The following is a 21,265-nucleotide window of genomic DNA, read 5'->3' on the forward strand; positions in this document are numbered from 1 at the left end:
ATCTGAAATGCAGGATGAGTTTCCATGGGTCTGAAATGCAGGATAAGTTTCCACAAATCTGAAATGCAGGATGAGTTTCCATGGGTCTGAAATGCAGGATAAGTTTCCACAAATCTGAAATGCAGGATGAGTTTCCAGGAATCTGAAATGCAGGATGAGTTTCCATTATTCTGAAATGCAGGATGAGTTTCCATTAATCGAAACGCAAGTTGAGTTTCCATGAGTCTGAAGTGCAGGATGAATTTCCATGGTCTGAAATGCAGGATGAGTTTCCAGGAATCTGAAATGCAGGATGAGTTTCCACAAATCTGAAATGCAGGATGAGTTTCCATGGATCTGAAATGCAGGATGAGTTTCCATGGTCTGAAATGCAGGATGAGTTTCCATGAATCTGAAATGCAGGATGAGTTTCCATTAATCTGAAACGCAAGTTGAGTTTCCATGATCTGAAATGCAGGATGAGTTTCCAGGAATCTGAAATGCAAGTTGAGTTTCCATGAGTCTAAAACGCAAATTGAGTTTCCATGAGTCTGAAATGCAGGATGAGTTTCCATGGATCTGAAATGCAGGATGAGTTTCCATGGTCTGAAATGCAGGATGAGTTCCATTAGTGTGAAATGCAGGATGAGTTTCCATGGTCTGAAATGCAGGATGAGTTTCCATTATTCTGAAATGCAGGATGAGTTTCCATGAGTCTGAAATGCAGGATGAGTTTCCATTATTCTGAAATGCAGGGTGAGTTTCCACGTGTCAGAGCAGCCTTGCTGCCCCTCTCCTGCAGGTGCTGTAAACGTTAGGAAGAGGCTGGCACGTGCCAGGCTGCACCACTTGGGGTATTGGGGTTATCATGTGTGCCCCTGCTTTGGCTCTGGTGTCAAACACACTGATCTGTGTGCACAGCTTGGACCCTGCCATGCTTCAGCAGAGAAATGCTTGACAGGTAAATGATGATTTCTGACCCCCTGATGCCTGGAGAAGGCTGACCCAGAACAGAGGCTGGACAGAGTTAAAGAATAATTAGGGATTTATTAAAAGGCCTCAATGGATCCACCTTGGGCAGTACAATAGCACATACCCAAGATGAGCCAAAATGGTCACAAAATGGACAACCAGTCACGGGGTCTCTCCCTTTGATCAGTTCTGCTCCATTTCCATATTGCAGTTAATTGTCTGATTATAGCTTTAGCTTATGAAGTCCCATCCTTCTTGTTTTTCTCTCTTCAGCCCACGTTGTTTCTGCTCCTGGGACTGAGATTTGGATCATTTGTCCTTGGTGCCCAGCTGGAGCAGGAGTTGTTTTGTCTCCCTGCTCTGTGCACAGAGCTCACCATCCCATAATACGAAGCTCAGACCCACGCACTAAAGCAGCTCAGAATCTGAAATAAAAACTAAAACCTGAGGCGTGACCCTGTCACAGCACCCCTTGAACACTGAGAGCACAAAACCCACCCAGAGGAGAGCAAAGTGTCACAGGGAGGAGCCCCTGTGCTTGGTTAAACAGATGTGAACCTGAGATCCCTCGAGCCCAGGGCTCATGTTCTGCCCTTCTGTCATGTCCTGGTACTGCATCACCCAGGCATTTCTGACAAAAGCAATGAGATAATCTCTGCCCTGTGGGAGCTGTTCTGCTGGTATCTTTTGTTGCAGGAGAGGGGAGGCAGAGCTGCTTTGTTGCCTGCTCATCTTCGCAGAGATCCCTGTTCTGACTCAGCCTCAGAAGGGAATGAAAATCCCTCAAATAACCCAAAAGATTCAGAAATCCTGCTCAGGGAGGCAGCATCAGTTTGTGTCACTGCTGGAGAGAGAAGGGAAGGTATTACCTGAAGCTGTACAGCTGTGAAGAACTGGATGGGAACAAAGACAAATTGCAGCTGGATTTCTCTGCTCCTGCTTTTTTCCACAGCCACTAAAAAAAACACCACCACAGACAGCAAATGATGGAAACCACAGCGCTTTTAGCTGAGCTCTCTGGCCTCAAAACTGGGTCATTTGGGAAGGTCTGGACAGGACAAGCCCCATGTGCAGGGCTGGGGTGCAGGACAGGGACCTGCAGGGACCCTGGTGCACTCTGACTCACAGGCTGGCTGCTTTCACAAGCCCTAGAGAGAACCTGAGTTTAGCTCATAGCAAATGCCTTTTGGGGATGGAAAAAATAAAACAGAAAAAGAGAGGCTGACCCATTTGAGTTCCATCTGTTGGGGTTTATAACTGTTCTCCTTATAATTGCCAACAGACAATGTGAATTGCAATTAGCTAATTGCTTGCTAACTTTGCGTTCTAATAATAGTCATGTTCCAGAGTTATACAAGTTTGGAGGCTGCTGCTGTTCCCTTGCAACTGGCAATAATAAATAATATCATATTCCCTCAGCTTTGCCATTTCTTCCAAGTTTCATCCCCATGCAAATTGCTCCAGCATGTCCTAATCCCTGACGGGAGGGCAGAAGCATCAACAGCATTTATTTGGAGTTCCCTGCACTACAGGGAGGATTCTGCACATGCACAAGGATGGGAAGCTGGGACTCCTGTGTCCCAGCAGGGCCAGGAGGTGCCTGTCATCCTGGCAGGGTGGCACCAGTGGGGTCTGCATGCCTGGAAATCCAGCCCTACCCTCAGCATGTGCTTGGTTGGAGCTTTTTTGGAGGTTTTGGGTTTTGTTTGGATTTTTGCTTTCCCTTCACAGGCTCGGATGTGGCCCTGGCCCCTGTAGTGACATGTTTTATTACCAGTAGCTTCAATAATGTCAGCACAGACGCAGACTGGAGCTTTCACAAGCACAGCCTCTCAGCTGTGCAGGGTCACCACAGCAGGGATAAGCAGGGTCTGGACCCCAGTGGGGCTGTGGGGAGAACAGGGGCCAGGTTGGGTGCAGAGCCCCAGCATCTCCTGGCTGGGGGCATGGAGAGCTCCCTTGCACACAAGTGAACTTTTCAGCACCCCTCTCTGGGCTGTGTGACCTCCAGCTCATTACTGCCACGCAGATGCAGCTAATTGAGGAGCAGAGCAACAGCCTGATCCAGCAGAGTCAAGGCCAATGAAATGAACATCATTCCCTGGCACACGAGGAACTACTGAACAGGGAGCTGCCAGCAGGCTGACATCTCCAGAGCTTACAGACTAATCTCATTAAACCCGACCAAAAAGCCTTTCAGAGCTGGGGGAGCCGTGTCCAGCCAAAGCTGGGCTGGATTATTCACCTCTGGGGCTTTTCCACATGCTTGGCTCCCTGTCCTCCCACATGGCAGCAGGGGGGGTGGCATCCCATGAGGACAGGATGGGCAGCACTGCCCAAACCCCCCTGTGCCAGCTCTGGGCTCCCCAGATGGGGCTTGCACAGGGGCTCCTGTTCGGGTTCCTCATGAGCCGAATTTTGTCACTGCCCCAGGTGCCCCCAGCCCCTGCTTCCAGCAGAGCAGCTGCAGCTTCTTGGTTCCAGAGCTGCTCCTCCTCTGGGCACAGCTATACTGACTTTCTCAACCCTCACTTCTACCCTTTCCTGCTCCTCACAAGTAGATTTTTGAAGTTTAAAAGCACTCCTTGTGCAAGCCACGCTCCACAGCTTTGTCTTCCCTCTCACACAACCTGCTCTCACCCCTTCCCTGGGGTTTGGGCTGAGGTACCAGAACTGTACCACGAAAGGGAGTTCTCCTTGGCAAAGCCACAACAGGAGCTCCCCCCCAGAGCAGGGGGAGATTCTGTCCCTCCCCATGGCTCAGGTGCACAGGGCAGGCAAAGGTGGCTCTTGCTCAAACCAAGCAGTGGCACACAAGGAGCTGGAGGAACCCAGCCAAAGGAACAGCTTTGCTCACTTCTGCTTTGGCTTCGTCTGTGAATGTTTTCTCTCAGCACTGGTTGATGAGTTTCAGACTGAGGGAACGTTAGGAAACCAGAGGGAGAGGGCTGTGACACACTGCAGGATGTGCCAAGGACCAGCAGTGATGCACAGCAGCTGGCAGGACCCTGGTGTGCACCTCACCCTTGCTGCCCCCACAGGACCTGCCAGCCTCACCTGGCTGTCCCTGCACACCCACAGCTGCCCAGCACCAGCTGCAGCCTCTCTGCTCACCCCAGCACCTGGGCACCATTGACCAGGTCTCTGGTGCTGAGAGGACCCCAAAGTGTTAAAAAGTTTCTTTTTCCCAGCCCCGAGACCAAAGAAGAAGCCAGGATTCCTTGGCTCTCGTTCTCAAGGCTGTTTATTTGCTCTTATCTAGTACATTGTCCTTCCAACCTGCTGAGGTCTGTCCAGCAGGTCAGTTTGTGGTGGTGTTGGCTTTTTACACTAAAAACTACCTGTACTTTATTTACAATAATTTTCCTATACCTATCACCTATGTCAGACTGTCTGTCTCTAAACCAATCCAGAAGTGTCACCATCACAGCAGAAGATGGAGGACAAGAAGAAGAAGAAGGAGGACAGGACATGCCCAGATTCCTCCATCTTGCCTCTTGAACCCCCATTCTAAATCCCCAAAATTCTACTTTTTCACCCTGTGACAAATTCACTAACATTCTACGCAAACTCTTGTGGCTTGTAAATCTTCACACAAAGTTGGTAATTGTTTTCCATGGGTTAAAATTGAAGGCACAGGTGTCTGTGACTCCGTGCCAAGGTCTCTGAGCCCCTTGCCAGGGTCTGGAGTCACCCAGGGCAGCCAGAGGAATCTCCTGGGTTCCAACAGACCATCCCCTGCTGCCCCACAGCCCCACGGTGGCACTGGCTGGGTCATGCCAAGGGGACAGACACAGGGTTTGTAGCAGAAGCCTCTCCACTCAGGGCAGGAGAGGAGGTGGCAGGAAAGCTGCCAGGGAGGGGCAGCTGCCCAGCACAGTGTCCCCAGGGCCACTGGCAAGCTGCAGATACTGGCACAGGAGGGCACAGGAGCACTCTGGAGCCAGGGGAACATCCCTCCTGCTGCCCCCCATATGCACCAGTGCCAGGTGCTTTGGGACATGAGGCCGTGAGGTTTGGCCAGCTTGAATTTATCTCCCAACCTCAGGGGAGCAGAGCAAAGGTCCTGTTGGGCTCAGTGTGGGGCTGAGGCTGACAAGTGGCCATGGACTACACACAAAAATGCTCTAAAGCTGACAGCACCAAATGTTTCTTCTCCATCTAGCACAGTTGTTTAGGATTCAGTGAGGAACAAAACTGCATCTTGTAGGTTTTAATAAAGCTCTTGGCGAGCAGTTCAAACACCAGGGGAGAAGCTGGAGAGCGAGGTTGGATTTATGGGAGCGGGAGGAGATCGTTTGCTTTCTTAGGAACTGGAAAAGATTAATAGTGTGCAAAGGCTCTTGGATTCATTCCTCACATAGCAGAATGGTTAGGAGACTTACTGGCTTGATGTTCTTCATTCTGCTTTCCCCAGGCAGCCTCGAGACTGTCTGGGCTGTGGAGAGAAGGAGCAGGGAGAACAGGGAGTGTGGTGGTGCTTGCAGGGGTCCCAGGACGAGGGAAGAGATGAGAACCTTGACTCCATGTTTCAGAAGGCTGATTTATTATTTTATTATATATATTATATTAAAAGAAAATGATATATTAAAACTATACGAAAAGAAGAGAAGAAAGGATTTCATCAGAAGGCTAGCAAAGGAAGGAATGGAACGATAATAAAATCTTGTGACTGACCAGAGAGCCTGAGACAGCTGGGCTGTGATTGGCCATTAATTAAAAACAACCACATGAGACCAATCCCAGATGCACCTGTTGCATTCCACAGCAGCAGATAACCATTGTTTGCATTTCATTTCTGAGGCCTCTCAGTTTCTCAGGAGAACAAATCCTAAGGAAAGGATTTTTTATAAAATATCATGGTGACACAGGGAGCCATCCCATGGCAGCCCCAGTGAAGAGGCAGCTGTGGCATGCTGGGGGACAGAGGGGAACTCAATCTCAGGGTGCTTTTTTGGGAAATTAAATAGATGTTTAGTATTTCTGTATGGGGCAATTTTCTTTGCCCCTCAGCACAGTCACAGAGGAGTTCTGCTTCAGGCCAAGATGAAAGTCTCAAAGAATAAGCTCAAAAACCACAGGGACTTGTGAAGCCCATAGTTGGTTTATTAAATTAATCACAAAGCTTTTTATCACATATTTCTGCCTCTGAGCCACTTTACACTTCAATTCAGGTGCCAAATCCCTTGTCTTTTCCATAACTGTGGGCTCTTGTAATACACTCAGTTTTGAAATCTGCTTCAAATCCATGAGCTTAGGCTGAAGCAAAGCTTTTGGGTTTGTTTTGGAAATCTGGTGTTACCAAGAGCAGGTCCCCATTTCTAAGCAGAACTGCAAAGGCCTCACTGCACCAGAAGCCAGTGCCCACCCCTACAGGAGGAAAAAACCCAACCATACACGAGTCAGGTGCTCTTATAAATGTTTGTGGGCATTTGAATTTAATAGCTGAATTGAGTTTGTGCTTTTCCTGTAAGTGAAGAATAACTGTTTTCCAATGGAGTTAGCAGGAGGTAAAGCTGAAAATCAAAGTGTGAGCTTTGTGTTTCCTGACAATTTTCCTTTAACAAGGTAGCTCCAGCTGCTAACTGCATTTTATTGCATTCCTCAAAGACAGATCTCCGTGCAAGAATACTTTTAAGAGCTCTACTCCAAAAATAAAGGTACTTGGATTTATTTTTATGGTTACATATATTTTACCAGTTGGTCTCAGAAGCCCTTATGCTGCCTTACCCATAGCCTCACTAAGACACAGCACAGGCTGGAGCCCCTTGATGCCAAGATAAATTTTTGCCTTTTCTATATCTTTTATAGATCTTTTCTCTATCTTTTATGTATTCTCAGTGCTCTTAGAACACATACTTGTAATTCCTTAAGTCTGATAGCTTAATATAGTCCTGGTAAACTTAATATAGTCCTGGTATTCTGTTAGGCTAGAAGATCAAACATCCTAAAGGCCTTGCAGATGAAAGCTGGAAAACCCTACACTATCTTGAAAATCCAAGGTCCCATCTAAAATACATCCTATAAACTAAGATTAAGCCCATCCAAGAGGGAATATTTTGAGATGAGAAAATGTCAGACTGTTAATTCAAGCCTCTCATTGAAGCATCTTTATTAGATATACTAATTTGCAAAATCTATAAAATTGTACACACAATCTCTCAGGTGTACATTTCAGCATACTCCACCTTGATGAAGTGTTGCACCATAAGGATCCTTATTAAATACCAAGAAAAAAAAACCCTTTATCCCTTAACTGTGCCTGGCTCTTAATTTTAGGATCAAGGAAAAGGCATCACCCTGACCCTGCATTTGGCTCCCCAGCAGCTGCTGCTCTCACTCACCTCCCTCCTGTCCCAGTAGTCAGGAAGGTGCAGAAATCTGGCACCAGAGACATCCCTGTGCTGTGAGCAGGGGTCTGGCTCAGCCCTGCAGCTGTCAAGCAAGGAGCAGGAGTGGCCTTTGCAGCTGCCTGGGGACACCTGTGACACTGACAGGCTGAATGCCCACCCTGGCTCTGCTCATGGGGGAGCCCTCAAAGCCCAGAGACTCCCAGGCTGAAGGGAGCTCTGCACACATGAGGAACCGTGTCCTGCTTAGCTGTGGGGTCTCTGGCAGCCATCCTGACAGAAGATGCAGATCTGCAGCAGAACAAGCCCCACAGCTGATCCCAATTAGAGTGCAGAGACTCACTCACACCCCACAGAGCGCTCATCCTGGCTGATGACACAGCCCAGGAACAGCACAGAGCAATTAATCACACCAAAACTTCAATGAGCACCTCACTCACCCCATTTCAGTCAGTCAGAGTCAGGGCACAGCCACTTTCAATGCAGAAAGCTCCCTCAGCACTTTGTTAGCACAAAGACAGACATCAGGGGCCAAACATCTGGGAGAAGCAGGAGGGCCACCACTGAACTGTGCTGAACATCTCCCAGAATTTAAATCCATTTGTTCACTGGGCAGCTGTCCTGAAGAGAGGCTGACAGAAGAGGGGTGTTGAAGGGTTGTACAGCATGCACACATGCAAGGACAATTCTGCATCCAAGCTCACCACCTGGTTTGTGAGGATGACACACCGAGGCCTGAGCAAGAATGACACCTCTGATTGACCCTGAGCCACCAGCCATGCTCCAAACCCTGTGTAAGGAGCCAAGGCTGCACAGCCACATGAGCCCCCACCAGGAGCAGAACCCAGCTCACCTCCACCCTGGGCAGGGTATTGGAAATGCACAGTGAGTCCCATGGCAGGGAAGAACAATTCATCTGACTCCATGTTCTCAGAAGGCTAATTTATTACTTTATTATACTATATTATATTAAAGAATACTATACTAAAGAGTACAGAAAAGACACTGAATGCTAAAAAGATAATAATGAAAACTCGTGACTCTCTCCAGAGCCCCGACACAGCTTGGCACTGACTGGCCAAAGAGTGAAAACAACCCACAGCAGAATCCAATGAAACAATCACCTGTGGGTAAACAATCTCCAAACACAGGAGAACTCATTCCAGATGAGCACAACACAGGAGAAGCAAATGAGATAAGAATTGTTCTTCTTTTCTCTGAGGTTTCTCACTGCCTTTCAGCTTCCCAGGAGAAAACCGTGGATGAAGCAATCGTGTTCAGAGAATGTGAATTCCACAGGCAGGGCACCCAGCACCAGGAGAGGGTTTCCATTGCAGCTGGTTTCCTTTGCAATTACAGCTGTGTGTGAAGAACTGCAGCTAGAACTCATGATCCCCTGTCCCTGATGGGAGCACTGGCAGCCCAGCCCTTATCCAGCCCTTTCCCACCCTTGGCATCCCCAGCACCCTGATCTGCTCCCCTCCAGGGTTCATGGGTCATGCAGTGCCCTCAGGTGGCCACGGGGACACCCCAGGTCGGGGACACAGAAATGTGAGCACAAACACCACGCCCACAACATGTCCCATGCAATTCTTTACTGGCTTTCTCCAAGAAGCTGCAGTGTTATTGGTAAATTTTTAAAAATCTCTTTGCCAGGATTCTTTCTCCTGAGACACTGAGAAGCCTCAGAGAAAAAGGAAAACAGTATTATTTCATTTGCTTCTTTTGTGTTTTGCTGCTTTAGAATATGGTTAGAGATTGTTTATCCAACATGTGAATTGTTTTTACTTAATGACCAATCACAGTCTGGCTGTGTCGGGACTCTAGAGAGTCACAGGTTTTTAATTAATATTTTGTTGAGGCTTCTGTAAGTATCCTTTCTCTATTCTTCAGTATAGCATAATATAGCATAATATAGCATAATATAGCATAATATAGCATAATATAGCATAATATAGCATAATATAGCATAATATAGCATAATATAGCATAATATAGCATAATATAATATAATATAATATAAGCCTTCTAAGAACATGGAATCAGATTCATTCTTTCCAGCCACAGGGGACCCCAGAAAATGTCACCCTGCAGCTCCTCACCAAATACACAGCTGAGAGACAAACACCCCACTGCTTCCTGGGAATGCTCAGAGGATCAGTTCTGTTGGCCATGGCCACCAAAAGGTGTCCCTGAACTGTCACACAGTGATATTAAGACTGATTTCAGTGGTAACAGAGCAGTGTACTCCTCACCCTTAAAAGCTGCCTGTGTCAGAACTCAGGCATTTGTGCACCTCTGTAATGACATTTTCAAGCCAGATTTGCTTCCTTCCTCCTCCATGCCCAGGTGGGATGAATGTGAACACACTGCTCAAAGACATGAGGTGAGCACTGTTTCTAGACCCTAATCTGACATGTTTTCTTTATTTGTAAGGACAAATATCTTTCATGGCACCAGCCTGAAAGACTCTATTACACTCACAAATCTGCAGCACCTCAGGTAAGTACCAACATTTTTACCATGACACGAAACAGGCACGGCAGAAGGAGGAAAGGACAAGTTCCACAGCTGGAGGTGACTCCCTTCTATCTTCATGGCTTTTTTGGCTCAGCCTCTTCTTCAGAGACCAAGGCCATTTCCACTTGAAAATGGTACAGTTCAAGCATTTCATGCTGAGGCCAAGACTCAACTCATTCAGCTTCCAAAAAGCACCAGGAGAGCTCCCTCAGCTCCTCATCCCCTCTGCAGCATCACAGAACGTGCCAGAAGCTGGGCAGTGCCAGTCCCTGCTGCCCTGTCAGGAGCCAGCTGAGCAGCTCACCTCATGATGGTTCTCCACAAACAGTGAGACCTTCAGGAGTGTATCTGAGACAGAGAGAAAACAACAACCCTGTCAGCTGCAATGTGCTTTACCTGTATTCTGTACTCCCAAAAACTCGTCCTAAAGGCAATAAAAAAAAGCGTGGGTAGAACTGATGAGCACTGAGCCCCTGCCACACTGTGAGGATGCTGCTTCCAGCTGTGCCCAGGTGTGATGGTGAGTATTTTCCCCTGAGGCTGACCCAGATCTCAGAGCAGGGTCACCCACTGCTGCAGAGACCAGCAGAGCCAGGCCTGTCCCCAGGGGACATCAGCCCGGAGCCCTGGGTAACACCCCTCAGCTTTTTCCACACAGAGCTACCTTGAACAACATCATCTTCTTTATAACGCTCCAAAATCCTCTCCCAGGACTGCGGCAGGGCTTCCACGTCTGCCAGGCTGTCCAAGCTGAGGCGCTGCAGGAGCAGTTTGCTCTCCAAGTACCTTCGTGCCTGCTAAGGACAACAAGGACAAAAGAGCCCCCGCAGTACCGCCCAGAGACCCCCAGCAGGATGGATACAGGTGCCGGTAGTAGCGTTCCACGTCCTGCAGCCCCTCCAGCACATCGGCCAGCGAGGGGCAGCGCGGCCCTCGCCTCAGAACCGCGGCCAGCCCCAGCTCGGCCGGGCCCCGCTCCTCCACGAGCCGCAGCACGGCGCTGCCGGCGGCCCCCACGGCGTCCCGCACGTCCCGCAGCTCCTCCCTGCCAGCACAGCGGGGTCAGCCGAGCCCTGGCGGCCCTGCCCGCCCGGCCCCGGCCGCCTCCTCACCGCCGCTGGCCGAGCTGCTCAAGCAGCGCCTCAGCCGCACCGCGCTGCTTCTGCCACAGCCGCGCCCGCAGCTCCGGGAAGGCGCCCAGCGCCGTCGCGTCCCACGGCAGCCGCCGCGCCGCCCGCATCTGCGCCGCCAGCGCGGCCAGCGAGCCCAGCAGCGGGGCCGTGGCTGCCAGAGCCGCCTGCGCCGCCGCCTCCGCCCGCGCGGCCGCCTCCGACCAGGCCCGGAGTGCGGCCACGGGCGCCGCCATCACCGCCGCCATCATGGCCGTCACTGCCCGGCGCTGCTGCCGCGCGTCATCAGCCCGCGCCGCGCCGCCATTGGCCAGCCGGGGTGGCGGTTGCGTTTAAAGGAGCGAGCGCTGAGGAAGCGCTCAGCGAGCCCGCCCGGCAGGAACCACTGAGGGGAGAACTCGCAATAAAAAGCCCGCAATAAGGTAACCCGCAATAAGAACCCGCAGTGGAGAGATCCTGCGATAAGTAACCCGCAATAAGAACCCCTGAGGAGAGAACCACAGAACCACAAATGCCCCCCGCCAAGAAAAAGGGCAGCTCCAGCGCCCGCCGCCGCAAAATGGAGGCGTTCCTCCAAGACTTCGACAGAGAAGGTAGGGCAGGGAGGAGGAGGAGGGGATCGCGGGGAGGAGAGGAGAGGGAGAGGAGAGGGAGAGGAGAGGCCCTGGGCCCGTGGGCAGCGTTCATGCTTCGTCTCCCCGCAGTGGAGCGGCGGCTGAAGCGGATCGAGGCGGACGGGGAGCGCATGGTGCAAGAAGTGGAGCACATGTACGACATGGCCATCCTGCGGCTGCCGGCCGCCATCCGCGAGATGAACTGGCTGGAGTTCTTCGGTGCGGAGCGGGGCCGGGGCTGCTGGGCTTAGGGACTCCTTCCGCCGCGGATAATAACGAACGGGTGTAAGGGAGGGGCTGGGATCTACCCTGCCTGCAATCCCCAGGGAATGACCCCACTACCCCACTGCTTCTGTTGTCTGGTTTGTGCTGGGTTTTTCGCCCCCACGGTAACAGCCCTGCTGTGCTGTGTGAGTGTCCCCTGACACGTCCTGATGTATCTGATACGTTTTCTTTCTAGCTCTAGCAAGAGGTGAAAACACGCCGGAGGATGTGGCTAAGGTAGGTTTCCAGAACGAACATAAAGCTCTCTGGAGCTATCCCACTCTGCTCCTCACACTGGAGCGTTACAAGAGAAACAGTTACACCAATATTTTCACAAATGTTTCTTTAAAATTTAGCAATAAGAGAGGCCCTTTGTATCAGAGGTGGGATTTACGTGGTGCTGCTCCTCCCTGTTGATCTTTCCTTACCTGCTAGGTAGCACTCCCGAATCCCTGAGAGCACAGGCACTTTGCAGTAAAGGCCAGCATTTCCAAGCTGGTTGAGCAGCTGGGTGTAGGCACAGCACACCTGCAGCTGCCAACCAGGCACTGAGTCCTGAGGGAGGCAGAGATCCATGAAAGGGCCCAGTTTGAGCACAACAGCAAACATGGAGCTCATCTGGCTGTAAAATTATTGGGGGTTTGCTCTATGACTTTGACTTACATTGGGCTGACAACAATCCCAATAGTGCCACAAGTGTTTTTAATTTTAGGCAGACATGGAAATAACAAAAATCCGCAGGCTGAGCGCAGACATCATCGATCCCCTGTTGGATGTTGCTGAGAAAGGTGAGTTTAAACATTGTGGCATCACTGGTGAGGTGGAAGCATGTTGTGGTTACTTACTGTGAATAATAATTCAGTTCTTGCTGACATCCCTCAGTATGTTTAAACCAGGATAATAATCCTACTTTTATGCTGAGTACCTACAGTATGTCTAATTAATTTCATTAAAACATTCAAAATAATCCAAAGTAATGCTCTGGTAACCATTAGGATTGCTTTGGAATTTGGATTTCTGAAGCAAATTGTTGCCAAAACTGCTGGTAGCTGTTTGCCTTCCCTGCTAAGTAACAATTTAAAGTTATTATTCAGTTGGGTAACACTTTCTCTTTCTAGTGAGTAAAATCAAAAGGAGTGTTGAAGCTGATGAGGAAGCAGAGCCTCCATCACTTCCACGGCAGAAGAGATCTCGGCTTGCCAGCCAGTGTTCCACAGAGGCTGAGGGAGGGGATGCAAGGACTGCCAAGGTGAGTGAATAGCTGTTCTCTGGGGTGACATAATCCTCAGGACAGGAATTCCTGGCTGAGCTGATGGCTGGGGCTGCCCAGGATGCTCTGAGGGAGACTACACCCAGCTGGTGCTTCCCAGAGAGTTCCAGCAGTGGGGAGGATCCCAAAGGCTTGAATGGTGTTTGTTGTGGGCTCTTGTGCATGGAAAGGGGCTGAGCATTTTGTGTGGAAGCCTCTTTGTGTGGACTCAGCTGTCCCACGAGATGGAAGTAACTGATCTGGTGACTGATGTGTGCTGCAGGTGAAGGCATCCAGCAAAAAACCACCCGTGGCCAGAAGACCCCCCTCAGCAAGTGTGAAGGGCATGAGCAAGAGGTAAAGGGGATGTCTGTGTCTCCTCTCTAGAAATGGAGAGTGGGAGTGCAAATATCAGTATCTCTCTTTGGTTGGTGGGGAGAGTTGTGCCTCACTATAGGGCAAAATTGATGGGAATGAAAGCTATTCCCAGTTTTGGGGGTCACTGGTTAGTGATAACCCCCGGGTTTAGTGGTGGTCACCTTCTCCAAGCCTTTGACAAGTGCCTGTACACTTGTTAGAGGTTGTGATATGTGCAGATGTTTATTTCCCTTTACAGATCAAGCAAGAACAGCTTCATCACCCCAGCTTCTGGCAGAATGGTTGATATGTGTGCTCGGGGAGGCACCTCCATGGTTACACCCAGATTTGATCCCAGGTTTGTTAACAGAGAAAACAAATACATTTCCCTTCTATCTCTGCTCCAGTCTGCTTCACACCATCTGTTTACAGCACAGCCTTCAATGGCTCTTTGGACCTGAAATGAAAGACTTGGACTATGTTGGGAAGGATGGAAGTTTGACAAGAAAGTCTCACAGATATGTATGCTTAGCAGAAAGATTCTTGAATATAGAATTTGAAGAAGGAATAGAAATGATAGCAAGTTTTGATATAGAAGAAAAGAATTGCTGAGCCAGTCTTACTGGATAACCAAGGAGGCAAAGGGTGTGTTAGTTAGAAAGGGTTTTTATGACTTAGAACAAAGGATAAACCCACTTTAAACTGAAGATGTTTTTACCAAGCAGAAAGAAAGCACAGGCAAACAAACCTGCCAATGTTGCAAGCAGAAAAAAATGTCTCAATTTTTTACTGCAAGAAAACTGAAAAACAACTTCTAGCTTAAACTGTAATGTACTAACTTTTAGTGATTGGAGAATAGTAACATTAATATGGCAATTATAGTAGTTATGATAGGCTGTAGATAAAAGTTAAGGTATAGATTGGTTCTACTGTATTAAAATGCTCAGCAAAGTATAATAATGCATTGTAACCAAAAGAAAAGTATAGAATGCATTGTAACCAAATGAAAAGAAGTATGTAATGCATTGTGGCCAAAAGAAAAGTGCAAAATGCATTTGTAACCAAATGAAAAGAAGTATGTAATGCATTGTGGCCAAAAGAAAAGTGCAAAATGCATTTGTAACCAAATGAAAAGAAGTATGTAATGCATTGTGGCCAAAAGAAAAGTGCAAAATGCATTTGTAACCAAATGAAAAGAAGTATGTAATGCATTGTGGCCAAAAGAAAAGTGCAAAATGCATTTGTAACCAAATGAAAAGAAGTATGTAATGCATTGTGGCCAAAAGAAAAGTGCAAAATGCACTGTGACCCAAACTAAGGGTGCAGCTGGAGCTGACAGCTGTAGGCACAGCTCTGTCACCCACAACCCCGGACTGCTGTAACTCTTGGATGGACCAAACTGCATTTTGAGGAGCTGTCTGGAGTCCCACATCTCTCATTCAGGCTCCTACTGGACTGCAGGTGCTGTGAGCAAATATCACTCCCTCCTGTTTCTTGTTGCAGGGTGTTCAGGACGCCGGGGCTGCGCACTCCCGCCATCAACGAGCGCATTTACACCTTCTCTGCCAAGGGCAGCCCCCTGGCCGAGCCCGAGGACGTCGTGCTCACCCTGCCCCTCGGTGGGGGAGAGGTAAATCCTGACCCTCCACTGCCCAGGCACCTCTTGGAGCCTCACCTGCCTTGGTTCAGCCACTCTTGTCTCTTTAGCTGTGCCCCTGCAGTTTATCCGAGGGGTGGATTGAGCTTCAAACAAACCTGAAGAGGTTCTTAGCCAGAAGTGGGGCCTGCTCAAGCTGGTTGAAACAGAACAGGAGGGTGTTTCACTGTGCATTCACTTTAAAGCACTTACACTACTGCAGCTTTAGTGGGTTTGATGCTGGCTGCATGCCAGTGCACCCACAAAAAAAATCATTCACTCCCTGGCTTTATCTCCCCTCACCACAAATCAAGCTAGTTAAAACCACCACAGCCAGTAATGCATTAATGCACTGCAGGAGAGGTGTGAGATGAGCTGCTGTTCCAGCTGAATGTGGTTCTCTGCCTGTCTATACTTAGATCTTAGTCTCTTTTATTTTATTTAACTTTTTTACTGTGTCCAACTGCTGCAGCTGGCCAGACAGAAAACCTGAGCTTTGTGTTTGTTTTCACAGAGCATACGTTTGACAGAAAAGGATCTGACCAAGAAGAATTTTCTTCAGCTGAACCCCAAGGCCCAAGGGCTCATGCAGAAGCTGTCAGTAAGTCTGGGTGGTTTTGTCAGCCATGGCTGTAAGGCAATGCTGTCCCTCTGTCACCTCTCAGGGGACTCTTGAGCTGCAATAGAAACTCCTTATTTCCCCTGGCCCCTTCTCTTGAATTTTGGCTGAGGTGAAGAAGCAGCGTGGAGCAGGGAAGGGAGAAGCAGGAGCTTTACATCACATCTGGCTCATAGCACAGTGGGGAAAAGAGCTGTTGTCAGTCTGAAAAACAGAGTTGTGCTTTAGGCTGGAGCTGCAGGTGGTTGTGGGCTGGACCAGTGTCTGAGTACTGATGGATTTCTCTTTCCTTTCAGGTTTGTCTCACACAGGCTTGCAACGAGGCAAAAATGCCCCAAGATGGAAGTCAGTGAGCAAGACATCCCTCTATCCCTCTGTAGTTCTTGTTTTAATTTGTATATTCCTTTTATTGATATACAGAATGGAAGCTAAAAACTAGTTATTTTACCTATGATATGTAATGGAGGAAAAATAAATAGAACTTTGGAGAGAAATAAAATCAGTTGAAAATTTCCTTTAAGGTCGAAACCATGACACTTCTCTTGGGCTTGCAGATTAGCAAGTGGGCAGAAAGCCTGATGATTGGCATGTTAAGGGCCATGTTCAGAGTAAATAACTCTGCTTCTCTCTAACTTTGTCTAGAATTTTCTTTTTCTAGAAAAAAGCCTGTTTCTTTGGAAGCTGCTGCACTGTCCTTTCCAAAGATGCCTCTTTGTCCTTGATTTAAGCCTCTTCATGGGGCTATAAACAGGGATGTTGGGACTTTGGAACCTTTTGTATATTTGAAAAGTTCTACTTTTGGCAAAACCAGGCCTGCAGCATGGTTAAAATGGAGATAAACTGCAGTCAGAGCTCTTTGGTGCAGGGTGTGGCAAAGCTTATTTATACAACAGCATTTATACATGAATTTCCTTTGGAGAACAAGCACTTTATTGTATGGAAGACCTCATGTCTATACCCTGGATTTAGAAAACTCTCTTTGAGAGGTTTCAGCAGATTCTGAGTCCTAACTGCAGGTGGCAATAACATATCCCACTCAGCTACACCTACACCTGCCTTGCTCTGCTGTGCACATATTAATTAATTAAAGGTATCAATTAGTTGAGCTGTAAATAAAAAAATGGGTGTGCTTTTGGATGTGTAAGTTGAGATTCTGCTTTAAAAAATGAAAACAAAATTAACTAGTATTTTTAACTGACCTAGGGAATTCTTTTAAATCAACACTAATTTAAAAGCTCCAGTTGCAATTTTTAAGACCAAAGCTCTTCCAAAAGAAGTTTCCCTTAGGAAAGAGAAAGCTGCACAGGGAACAAGCATGTGGCTGTTTCCCCAGGGCTGGGTAAGTGCAGCCTGGCAGGGAAAAAGCATTTCTGCCAGAGCTCAGCCCTGCTTCCTTCAGGGCTTCCTGTGGCCTGGGGGGCTTGGTGTGTGCTGAGCTGTGCTGTGAGAACTCCACATTTCTGCCCAAATTATTAATGGAAATGTGAAACTTGATCTGAGAAATAATAATCAGTGAGGCCCCTGTGTTGGGCTGTGCTGGCTCTGAGCTCTGTCATCCTCAACATCTTCCAGGTGCCATTTGATTCAATGGCAGTGTAAGACATAAATAGATCACAATTCCCTGCCTGCTGATGGAAGGGATGATGGTTTGGAACAAATTAGAGCCATCTCCAGGCAGATTTTTCATGCAGGAGTTCTTGATTTGAAGGTGCACACAGCACATGCAGCTCTCTCCCCTGACCTGTGTAATTCCACCAAAAGCTGAGTTTTCCTGACTCAACTGACTGAGCTGGGGGCCCAGAGAGACACCATTGGTCCTGCTCAGTTTCTAGCAAAATGGGAATTTGCTGGAGGAGTTTTTCTAAAGGAGCTGCTGTCCTGGGGACCCTGACTGATTTGGGGGCCCAGAGAGGCACCACTGCTGCTGTCCCCAGGGCTCAGGGTTGGGAGGATGTGCCAGCACAGCCCCAGCACGTGTCCCCAGCCCTGCTGTGCCCAGTGAGACAAGAGATCCTGGACAGAAAAGGGTTTTTTGCTTCTGCTCTCCCACCTGGAGCTTTCCAGGGTGGGGACAGTGAAGCACCTGTTGGGTTCCTGTTGCTGATTCCTCAACTTCTGGGATTCTGGCTGTGCCCTCCCAGGGGGAAAAAACACTCCTGGAGTGATTTTGTGTCAGGAAAGAGAGACACACTGCATCTTTTTGGTCTTCAGGTTTTTGCTTCCATCTACAACATACTAAAAATCCTAAAACCTAAATTTCCCACCTAAGTGATAAATCTACACTACTCTCTATAATCTATTTCACACCCTAGTGGATTCTGGTCTATTCTGGAGTTTAGGAAACTTTCTCCATGAATGAGGGTCAAAGTCAGTGCTCCCCTAGAAATCAAAGCACCCCAGAGCAGACAGGGAAATATTCCCAGTGCCCTGGGTTTGCACAAGCACCCTTTACACCTGCTGTGCTTGAACAGGGCCATTCCACCCTGTCCCATGGCTCAGGGAGTGACAGTGGCTCTGCAAGGTGGGACAGAGCTGCCTACAGGGACCCAAGTGACAAATCACCAGTGCCATTGTTGAGGGGAGCAGGCACAGGCAGTGATGGGGCTGTAATGAATTAAGTGCTGTTCAAATTGATGCAGGAGTGCTGTAAGGAATGTGTGAGTGTGTGTGTTGTGAGGAGTAAGACACAGGTGTGATGAATATTGTCCATCAGCTGTGATAAAAAGCCCATCATCCCAATACATATTTTCAAAAATGAATTTAAGGCTGAAAGAGATTATTAAAAATGAGGAGAGGAAATTGTCTGGGATATATTTAGAGTCCCTTGCTAGGTAAGATGAATTCCAGAAGTCAAAATACTGCCTGTGGGGTGAAGGGGATCGATGCTGGCATTGTGGTGGCTCATGATAAGAAGATAGGGCTGAGGAAATTCTCCTGCCAGGGGAGAGTGCCTGGGATTGCTGTGCTAGGGACTGGTGTGCTGGGCTCCAGGAGGGACACACACAGTGCAGGGACTGTCCTGGAGCCATCAGCCCCCCCCAGAGTGCACCTGGGGGTCTCTGCCCCTGTGGGAACTCAGCACATCGCTCCCGATGTCCAGAGATGCCAAGAGAACCCTTGAGAGTCTCAGAAATCCTAGAATGTTGCCAAGAGTGCTTGGTAGCTTGATTTTGACCCATCCACAGAAGTGACAGCAGTTTGAAGACTTGAAAATCACTTTAGAGTGAAAAGTGTAAAAGAGACACATTTAGAAAGTGAAATATAAGCTTTAAAGTTTTTAGTACAGGGACGTTATAGAGACAAGATAGAGAGATCAGGGCGTGTCTCGTCCTTCTTCTTTTTTCTTCTTGTCTTCCATCTTCTGTAGTGATGTTGGCACTTAGAGATTAGTTTGTGGTGAAAGTGTACTTGCCAACATAGGTAAAAAGTATTAGAAAATAAAAGTAAATATCATGTACGTAGATTTTAGTATAAAAAGACACGACCGCCCCATGGGTGGTCACGAGTGCCCTTGGCTGCCTTGCAGATCAGACCTCTGTTGGGCAGACAGAAAAATTTTGTAAATAAGAAACAATAAACAATCTGAAGATGGAAAAGCTGAAGAGTCCAGACTCGTCCTTTGAAACGCGTCCACCCAAGAACCACCCTACCTGCGTCGGGGCAGAGACAGACAGACAGACAGATGGACCCGACATGCCCCCAGCCTGGGGTCTGGTTTGTCCCTTCCCACCTCGGTTTCCTTCCTGAGCCTGTGGGCACTTTGCAGCTGGGTGGTGGGGACACAGGCTGGTGAAGGCTCCTGCAGAATGAGGTTTGTGAGCAGTCAAACCTGGAGAGAAGCCCCCAGCACTGGTGCTGGGTGGGCTTAGGCTGCTCCCTCTGCGTTTCACTCCCTGGCACTGAGGACACGTCCCTGTACCCTGAGCCAGCGTGGCTCTGAGGAGATGAGCACAGCCAGCCTGCAACCTGCCATGCCCTGGACATCTGGAGAGCTGCCTTTGATCTTGGCTGCTTCCTCACTCTTTCATTTATCTCTCTCTGCTGTTCTGGATGACAAGATCATTAGAAACTCGGTTGCTGTTGCTGTGCTCTTCCTCCTGAGCTGTGTGTGAGCGTGGACAATGCCTGAAAGACAAGAGGTTTAATTGTGTTCTGCCTGCAGCTACAGGATGTCAGGCAGGCAAATTTAAAGCCAGGCTGCACGGGGGTGGGAGATGCACCTCCATTACTCACCAGCCTGGATGAGGTTCAGCTTTATTGTATCCTGAAATAGCCAGAGCCTGGGAGGTGCTGATTGAAGCCATTTGAAAACATGACAACATCCTCGGGACAAGAGGTGTCTAATCTAATGAAGCCAGAAGGCATTAGATAAGAGCTGTGCAAAGCCAGGAAAACACAATTAAAGCATTCCTGAGGACTGCTGTCGACCTGCATCAGGAACACTGGGACAGAGATATGGGTACAAGTCTAATGAAAATAAATAATCTGTTTGAAACATTGCTCAAGCCAGTGACAGAGCCCCTGCTGGGCTCAGCCTTGAAGGGTCCTGTTGTAGAGTGGACCCAAGAAGCCCATCCCAGACACGGTCTCACAGGGTCCCACCAGCCACAGGTTGGTGCCTCAGAGGGTTCCCTGTGCTGCTCTGAGGGCATTGCAGGGTTTCTTCTTTGCAGTAGAACAGCCCAGGAGCATGTCACCATCCCATCCCCTAGAGAAGGAATAGGGGAGCTGTAGGAGTGTCAGGGGTAGGATGGTCAGGACAGATGGAGAGCAGAGATCTCTGAAGCCAGGGCTGGGAACTTGTGGGTTTATTGCAAAGGGCCTGGGTGCAGGGCCCTGCTGGGAGCTGCCAGACACAGCTCAGAGCAGGCCTGAGAGAGGAGAGAGAGGGAAAGAGAGAGAGGCAAGAGTGTGTGTGGTGGTTTGACAGGAAATGTGTTTTTTGGGATGCTGTGTTTTTGGCCAATGGATATTCAGGCTTTAATATTGGCATTTAACCTGGCCATTGAGACATGGACACGCCTCTGAGAACACGGGGTTAAAAGCAGAGCTCTCCCCTGGGAGGGTCCTCTTGGGTTTCCGGCGGGAAAGAGTTCGGGTCTCTCCCCCGGCCCAGCTGTTGGCTGGGCAGGGGGAGGGGAAAGCCATGTGGCCAAGAGAGGTAGGCCTGAGCCCCGGGGTGGAAGGGTGGAAGAGAGAAAGAGAGCGAGAGAGAGACACCGGGAGCTATCGGGCAGGCCCCCCCCGAGAGACAGAGAGAGAGAGAAAGAGAGAGCTGCTGCCTGAGACTGTAACCTTGAAGCTTGATAAACATGGGCCTGTGCCGGCAGCACGGCTGGGACGGAGAAGAGGGGGGGGTTCAGCCGGCCGCTTGTAGGAGCTTTTAACCCCTTTTTGGAAAATGAGAACTTCACAGAACATTGACCTTTCCTAGAAGATAGAGTGGAAGATGAAAAAGGAAATGGGCCAGTGTGAGAGAGGTCTGGGCAAGCGAGAGAATCCTAGTGGGAAGAGATGATGGAGTGGCTTTTGCTGGACTCTTTTTGTATAGTCATGGACAGAACCAAGAGGGTTC

General features: G+C 48.9%; 2 protein-coding genes across 2 annotated transcripts; one reads left to right on the plus strand and one right to left on the minus strand.

Moving 5' to 3' along the window:
* Positions 1-6,034: 6,034 nt before the first annotated feature.
* On the minus strand, positions 6,035-11,205 carry AIRIM (AFG2 interacting ribosome maturation factor). Its single transcript, XM_071453062.1, has 4 exons — positions 10,934-11,205; positions 10,684-10,866; positions 10,486-10,607; positions 6,035-10,169 (listed from the first exon to the last, which is right to left on the minus strand). The coding sequence occupies exons 1-4, from the start codon at positions 11,200-11,202 to the stop codon at positions 10,102-10,104; spliced, it is 642 nt and encodes a 213-aa protein (XP_071309163.1). The 5' UTR covers positions 11,203-11,205; the 3' UTR covers positions 6,035-10,101.
* CDCA8 (cell division cycle associated 8) lies at positions 11,177-16,183 on the plus strand. The gene is made up of 10 exons (XM_071453061.1): positions 11,177-11,544; positions 11,656-11,784; positions 12,026-12,066; positions 12,542-12,617; positions 12,948-13,078; positions 13,362-13,435; positions 13,695-13,793; positions 14,939-15,065; positions 15,586-15,672; positions 15,987-16,183. The coding sequence occupies exons 1-10, from the start codon at positions 11,463-11,465 to the stop codon at positions 16,041-16,043; spliced, it is 903 nt and encodes a 300-aa protein (XP_071309162.1). The 5' UTR covers positions 11,177-11,462; the 3' UTR covers positions 16,044-16,183.
* The last annotated feature ends 5,082 nt before the right edge of the window (positions 16,184-21,265 follow it).

Source organism: Agelaius tricolor, unplaced genomic scaffold (genome assembly GCF_023055355.1).
Source record: "Agelaius tricolor isolate 1412-34295 unplaced genomic scaffold, bAgeTri1.0.p SCAF_36, whole genome shotgun sequence".
In the NCBI taxonomy this organism is placed as follows: Eukaryota; Metazoa; Chordata; class Aves; order Passeriformes; family Icteridae; genus Agelaius; species Agelaius tricolor.